Source organism: Galeopterus variegatus, unplaced genomic scaffold (genome assembly GCF_000696425.1).
Source record: "Galeopterus variegatus unplaced genomic scaffold, G_variegatus-3.0.2 Scaffold2618, whole genome shotgun sequence".
Classification (NCBI taxonomy): Eukaryota; Metazoa; Chordata; class Mammalia; order Dermoptera; family Cynocephalidae; genus Galeopterus; species Galeopterus variegatus.
In genome coordinates this window covers 276,089-284,142 of record NW_007728729.1, presented here as the reverse complement: position 1 = coordinate 284,142, position 8,054 = coordinate 276,089, and the positions used below count along the sequence as shown (strand labels likewise).

The 8,054-nt window shown below is 42.3% G+C and overlaps 1 protein-coding gene across 1 annotated transcript in view; it reads left to right on the top strand.

The window, feature by feature from the left end:
• The first annotated feature begins 3,812 nt into the window (after positions 1-3,812).
• The window catches only part of TEN1 (TEN1 CST complex subunit), an 8,864-nt gene continuing 4,622 nt past the window's right edge, over positions 3,813-8,054 (top strand). The window contains exons 1-2 of the mRNA XM_008582459.1: positions 3,813-3,921; positions 6,281-6,438. Of these exons, the coding sequence (XP_008580681.1) occupies positions 3,830-3,921; positions 6,281-6,438 (250 nt within the window). The 5' untranslated portion in view covers positions 3,813-3,829. The remainder of the gene's footprint in view (positions 3,922-6,280; positions 6,439-8,054) is intronic.

The window sequence follows — 8,054 nt, the reverse complement described above, 5'->3', positions numbered from 1 at the left end:
ACTCTACCGAGTGAGCCACGGGCCGGCCCCCACCTGGTATATCTTGCGGTGTTTTTTTGTGTGTGTGTGGCTGGCCAGTATGGGGATCCGAACCCTTGACCTTGGTGTTATCAGCACCACACTCTACCGAGTGAGCCACGGGCCGGCCCCCACCTGGTATATCTTGCGGTGTTTTTTTGTGTGTGTGTGGCTGGCCAGTATGGGGATCCGAACCCTTGACCTTGGTGTTATCAGCACTGCGCTCTAACTAGGTGAGCTAACCAGCCAGCCCCTTTCTTGAGTTTTAATGTTGAAGATTCCTTGTGCAATATATGCTAACAAAGAATTGGAATTTTTAAAAAATTAATGAAGTTAAAATTTATGAAAGTGTGTGCCCCCAAAGGAATTAATCCTACTGTATGATAATTTTACAAATAAACATGAATTTAGTGATGAATGTACTTATCTGTGAAGATTCTATAGTTTCAGCTTTTTGCTGTACTGAATGGGATTATCTTCTATGATCCCAAACAAACAGGAACCACTGCGATTTTGTTCTTGTTCTTTTTTGTTTTTTATTTTGTTTGGTTTTTGCTTCTCTATCATGCCAAAGGTTATTGGGGCCGTCTCATTTCTGGTGACAAAACCAGCTCTGCTCCCTGGCCACAGCAACCGAGGATCCCTGCATTTAGGGGGATGGGAGGTAGCTGAACCTTGGCCAGTTGCTCCTGAGCTACAGAAGCCAAACCTGTTCTTTGCACACTGTCCTGAAATGTCCACTGGACTTTACCTGCAGCACTGCCTCAGGACCTCTTCATCAGAGGATAATAAAACTGATTGTGCAAGATCCTAGGTTAGACTCCTATTAAACTTCTGGACTAAATCTGGGCCATCTGTTTTCTGCAGGGATCTTAGAGTTATTTAATTACCATTTATCTTTGTCCGTATTTCAGTTTGCTTGTTCTATCAGGAAAGAGTTGATGGCTGTTACGTTCAGGATTCTTTTTTTTTTTAAAGATGACCGGTAAGGGGATCTTAACCCTTGACTTTGGTGTTGTCAGCACCACGCTCAGCCAGTGAGCAAACCGGCCATCCCTATATGGGATCCGACCCCGTGGCTTTGGTGTTATCAGCCCCACACTCTCCCAAGCGAGCCACAGGCCGGCCCTACGTTCAGGATTCTTTTTTTTTTAAAGATGACCGGTAAGGGGATCTTAACCCTTGACTTTGGTGTTGTCAGCACCACGCTCAGCCAGTGAGCAAACCGGCCATCCCTATATGGGATCCGAACCCGTGGCCTTGGTGTTATCAGCCCCACACTCTCCCAAGCGAGCCACAGGCCGGCCCTACGTTCAGGATTCTGTTGTCATTGAGCAGTTATTCCTGAATCCCCACTTGTCTAACAATTTCAAGGCAATTTATTATAGGCAAAATTATTATGGATAAATTAGAGAATATTTGGGGGCATTACCAAAAAGGCAGTGGGGGGAGCACTTCTAAAGAGTGTCTACACAGGTAATTTCTCTGGTCTGTTTATATTGCCTTTCATTTCATTAAATATGCCAGGTCTCCCTAACAGAGCTGCCATTCTGAGCAGCTTACTGTGGCTCCACTTCTTGGCAGGTGGCTGCTCAGCATATGGTTTTCTATGAAGACTGTTGGATGATAGTCACTTCATTCATTTCTTCTTTGATCGGTCATCCCTGAACAGTTGTGTATGTTTTTGTCTTTGATCATGTGGGCCAGTGGCCAGTGTTCCATGGGTGCCTTTCTGTTCCCATTGTAGTGTCTCCTACTCTGTCTTTGAGGGGTCTCTTCCCTCGTAGAGGGCAGTCAGCCAAAAGAAGAGATATCTTGGTTGGAATGCTCCTCCTCAACCAAAGGGCGAACCTTTCCTAAGCTTCCTTAGTCCATCAGAGTTTCAGAGTGCTTCCTCCCAGAGTGGGCTCCAGCCCACCCCTACCCTTCAGTTCTCTACACGTGGCCTTTTGGAGTGTTTTTTCTTTCTCTCTCTCTCACACACACACACAGATGGACATATATTTACAGGCCTGTTCTTTGCTTTTTTTCCTGATGTAGATCTTGGAGATCTGCCATATGAATGCATATTGAATGCATCTTCTTAAAAAGCCTGCTGTGTTCCACTGCCTAAGTTATTTAACCAGTTTTCTCTCTCCCTTTTTGATTATAACAAAAACCCATAACCCCAGTCTTACCATGAGAAAAACATCAGACATACACAAATTGAAGGTTGTTCTACAAATCCCTGACCAGTACACCTCAAAACTGTCAAGGTCATCAGAAATAAAAAAGATATGAGAAATTCTCACAGCCCAGAGAAGTCTGAGACATGACAACTAAATGTAATGTGGCACGGTGCATGGGACCCTGGAACACAAAAGGGACATTAGGAAAAAACTTATGAAATCCAAATAAAGTATGGAGTTGACTTGATAATAACATATCAATGCCAGTTCATTGATTGTGAGAAATGTACCATGTTAATGTAAGATGTTAAAAAGAGGGGAAACTTGGTTTTTGTGTACAGTTGTTCTCTGTACCATCTTTGCAAGTTTTTATTAAATCTAAAGCTATTTTAGTATAAAAAGTTTACCTTAAAAAAACAGTAGTTTGCTCGCCTCCTTTTTAAGGGAGAGGGGAAATAAATATATACATACATGTATGTATTTTTTGGCAGCTGGCCAGTTGGGGATCTGAATGCTTGACCTTGTTATATTTGTTTTTATTTTCATAAAGAAACACCAGAAGGAGGGTCGGCCCGTGGCTCACTTGGGAGAGTGTGGTGCTGATAACACCAAGGCCACGGGTTCAGATCCCTATATAGGGATGGCCGATTGGCTCATTGACAGAGCGTGGTACTGACAACACCAAGTCAAGGGTTAAGATCCCCTTACCGGTCATCTTTAAAAAAAAAAAGAAAGAAACACCAGAAGGAAGGACACATAAAAATTAATTAAAATGGTTTACTTTAGGGCAAGGTTAGCAAACTTGAGCATGGGCCAAATTCAGCTCTTCCATGTTTTTGTAAATAAATTTGATTAGAACAAGCCACACTTGTTTATGTATTATCTACGGTTACTTTTGTACTGTAATGGCAGGGTTGAGTAGTTGTAACAGGTTGTATAGCCCACAAGGCTGAAAATATTTACTGTGTGCTCCTTTACAGACCTCTGCTTTATGGGATTGTGGGGAAATGGGTTGCATAGAGATTGGGGTGGGAACAGTATTTCCCCACATAGCTTTTTTGTATTATTTTGTTTTTTAAAAATATGTGAATGCATAGCCTATAAAATTATTTTCTTTTAATTTAAAAACCCTATCCGGTGGAACTAGTCTTCAAGATGTTGCTGGTATTATAATCTGCTAATCTCCATCTTGTGGTCTGCTCGGTTTACCAGGAATATTCAGAAATCCATCTTAACTGTTTGCTTGCAAAAGCCAATGATGCTGCCCAAACCTGGGATCTATTACTTCCCCTGGGAGGTCACTGCTGGCCAAGTTCCTGATGGGGCCACACTGAGAACATTCGGCAGGTAAGAATGGTTGTTTTTTCACATGGTTGGGGGAAAGTTTAAATGGCTCCCCCACCAAAAATAAATAAATAAATAAATAAAATAATTTTATTATAAGTTTGTCTAATAAAAAATGCTAAAAAAAGTAGTATGTATTCATTGTAAAAAATGTAGACAATCCATTATGGTGTAAAGGAAAAAAAAAGCAAAAATCACATATGTTCCCGTAATAACTTCGTATAGCATACATTATACGAAGTTATACGATAACCGCAATTTCTCAGAAATCCATCTTAACTGTTTGCTTGCAAAAGCCAATGATGCTGCCCAAACCTGGGATCTATTACTTCCCCTGGGAGGTCACTGCTGGCCAAGTTCCTGATGGGGCCACACTGAGAACATTCGGCAGGTAAGAATGGTTGTTTTTTCACATGGTTGGGGGAAAGTTTAAATGGCTCCCCCACCAAAAATAAATAAATAAATAAATAAAATAATTTTATTATAAGTTTGTCTAATAAAAAATGCTAAAAAAAGTAGTATGTATTCATTGTAAAAAATGTAGACAATCCATTATGGTGTAAAGGAAAAAAAAAGCAAAAATCACATATATTCCCATTGTCTGGACAACTACTGCTAACCTTTGGTGACTATCTTTATACACTTTTTCATGTCTTGCATACAACTCTGAACAGGTAAATTAGTGCCAGCTAGCGTCCGACCACTTGCTGTGAGAAAGCGTGTGTGCTTGGGCAGCAGCACCTCCCTTCTCTTTACCAGTCACCTTAGGGTGTCTGTAGAACTATAAAGGAGTCAGAAAAAGTAAAGGGAGTATTGCTGGTTTCCCTCTGAAAATGCAGCCTTAAAATACTTTCATATTAATAGCATCCATGGACTTCAGGTGTATGTGTATATATGTATATGTGGGTAATTGTGTGTGTGTGTATATATATATATAAAAATATATAAACTGTGTTAGTGATATGTTGCTATGTAACAAATTACCCCTAAATTTAAAATGACAACACATGTTTATTATCTCATAGTTACTGTGGTCAGGAATCTGTAAGGGGCTTAGCTGGGTATTTCATTTTTTTTTCCTTTTTGTCTTTTTTACTGACTGGTAATGGGATCGCAACCCTCGGTGTCGCGCCCGTACCGGGGACCGGCAACGGGATCGCAACTCTCGGTGTTGCGCCCGCACCGCGCTCAGCCAGTGAGTGGGAACCGGTCTCCACATGGGATTCGAACCCTCGGCGGGAGCACCGCCGCGCTCCCAAGTGGCGCACTCTCCAGTGTGCCACCGGGCCGGCCCTTAGCTGGGTAGTTCTGGCTCAGGGTCTCTCATGAGGTTGCAGTCAAGAGGTTGGCTGGGGCTGTGGTCATCTGAAGGATTGACTGGGGCTGGAGGATCTGCTTTCACAGTGACTTATTCACGTATTTGGCAAATTAGTGCAGACTCTTGGCAGAAAGCTGATCCTGACAATGTGGACTTCCCCATAGGGAGGCTTGAGGGTCCTCCTAACACAGCAGATTCTCCCAGAATGGGGGATCTAAGAGAAAGAGCGAGGCAGAAACTATAAAGTCTTTTATGACCTAGCCTCAAAGTCACTCTCAGTCATGTCTGCAGTATCCTTTTGGTTACCCAGGTCAGGCCCTACTCAGTGTGGTAGGGTACTAGTTGCACGGGGATTTGAATACCGGGAGATGAGAATCGTGGGGGACCATCTTGGAGATATATATGTACATACTATAGAAATGTTTTAACCCACATGAGATCCTATTGTGTTACTATATCATACTATTTTCTTATTTAACTGTGTATGGTGGACCTAGTACCATGCTAAATATGTATCATCCCTTTTAATAGGTCCATTTTATTTCATTATGAAATTAAACTTCATGATTTATTTAGCCATTATTCTATTGACTTTCAACAATGACATCAATGTAATTTATTGGGGAAAGGATAGTCGTTCCAACAATGGTGCTGGAACTACTGGATATTCTTATGGGGGGAAAACACCTTGATCCCTGCCTAATGACATATAAAACAATAATAATTTGCACCAGATCATAAACCTACAAGCCCAAACTATAAAATGTCTAGAAGTAAACAGAATATCTTCATGATCTTAAGATAGGCAAAAATTTCTTAGATAAGATGCAGAAGGCTGGCTGATTAGTTCAGGTGGTTAGAGTGTGATGCTCATAACACAAAAGTCCAGGGTTTGATCCCTGTACCAGCCAGCTGCCAAAAAAAACAACCACAGAAAACAAAAACCATAAAAGAAAAAAATGAATATTTTTATTAGACATCAACAAAATTAACATCTTCTGCTCATCAAAAGATATCATTAATATAATTAAAGGCAAAGGAAATAAATTTATTTATTTATTATTATTATTATTTTTTTTAAAGATGACCGGTAAGGGGATCTTAACCCTTGACTTGGTGTTGTCAGCACCACGCTCACCCAGTGAGCTAATCGGCCATCCCTATATGGGATCCGAACCCGTGGCCTTGGTGTTATTAGCCCCACACTCTCCCGAGTGAGCCACGGGCTGGCCCCGAAAAGATTAAAAGAAAATTCCTTCCCAGTCTACAAAGTTAACTAGAAAAATTTTTTCTGATTTGTTGCTGGCATCTTTACTTCTGTGATCAGATTGAGGCTAAACACCTTTCCATGGATTTATAGGCCTCCCAAGACTTTTTGGGTTTGTAGTCATTCTGTGTATAGATAGAAATGATCTCACCTCTCACCCTCCAGGTTGTGCCTCTATGACATGACCCAGTCCAGAGTGACCCTGACGGCTCTGCACAGATCTGACCAGCACCAGGTTCTTGTCTGTACCAAGCTGGTGGAGCCGTTCCAAGCCCAGGTGGGCTCCCTGTATGTTGTCCTCGGGGAGCTCGAGCAGCAGAAGGGTAAGCCGTGGCTTCACAACCCTGTTTCACTCTGGGTCCTGAGTTGGGGCAGTCTCTTGGATGATTTAGTTAGGAATTAGGAACGGGCCTGGGTTGTGGCTCAACAGGGTGCCTCACTGGGGTTAACATTTCTTCCAAATCAACCCACAAATTCAAAGACTCTTAGGAAACAGATGTGATTGACCTCAGAGTTGACCTGCCACGTGGTGCCAAGTCAGAGAGAAGGACAGTGAAGAGATGGTCCCCAGGAGGAAGCAAGAGAGACGGGAGAGAAGCCACTCCTGTCTGAAGGCCTACCACGTGCTAGGCCTGATGCAAGGTGATTTGCTTTTTGAATCTGCCCATCAGCCCTTAATCTGAGTCTTATTATTGCTCTTTCATAGATGAGAAAACCAAGGCTCAGAGAGGATGGGGCTGTCATGACAGGCCAGGAAGTCAGAGTGGAAGAAATAGAATGCAAGAAAAGGAATGAAAGCCGCCCAGAAAAATCTCTGTAGCATCAAGAGGTGAAGGTGTTCTTTGCCCCCGTCTCTGGCCATCCCAGAAGGTCGGGGAGATGCCACGAGCCAGGAGCTTTTCTCTGCTCCTATGGGGCCTATCACTGACATCCCATTTTTGTGTCATACTCTGTTTTCTCTCCGTTCTTCTTTAAGCTGTTACTTCCCCCACTCTATTATCAAAATAATATGTACTTCTTGTAGAGAATTTAAAGAGTGAAAAGAAGCAGAAAAAGTCAGCCATAATCCTCCCCAGAGGCAACCACTGTTCCTAATTTGGAAGGTTGCCTTTCGATACTTTTTTTCTATGCCATTTTCCTTTTTTTTTTTTTTCCCAAAAGATGACCGGTAAGGGGATCTTAACCCTTGACTTGGTGTTGTCAGCACCACGCTCTCCCAGTGAGCCAACCGGCCATCCCTATATGGGATCCGAACCCGTGGCCTTGGTGTTATCAGCACCGCACTCTACCGAGTGAGCCACGGGCCAGCCCATTACTAATCTTTTTTTTTGGCGGCTGGCTTGTACAGGGATTGAACCCTGGACCTTGGTGTTATCAATAAACAATAATTGTGCCTCCGATAAACCTCATTAGCTACGATACTGCCACGGCACAAAGCAAGTACCATACTCTAACTGACTGAGCTAACTGGCCAGCCTACTTTTCATAGCATTTTATAATGAAGATGCACTAGAGGGAAAAAAGTAAAAAAATAAAAATTAATGTTGCAGTTAACATCCTTGTGAACTAATCTTTGTCCATTTTCTGATTATTTCTTCAGAGTAGTTTCCTAAAGTAGAATTGCTAGATTAAAGAATACATGGGCCGGCCCATGGCTCACTCGGTAGAGTGCGGTGCTGATAACACCAAGGCCCCGGGTTCGGATCCCACATAGGGATGGCCGGTTGGCTCACCGGGAGAGCGTGGTGCTGACAACACCAAGTCAAAGGTTAAGATCCCCTTACCGGTCATCTTTTGGGAAAAAAAAAAAAAAGAAAAAAGAATACAAACTTTTATGTTTTCTTGATTTGTGCTGTGAGCTTAATTTCTAAAAGTCACAGTGGTTTTTAACTCTGGATGATATGCACCAGAAAAAAAAAATTGTAATTAAATGGTGCTT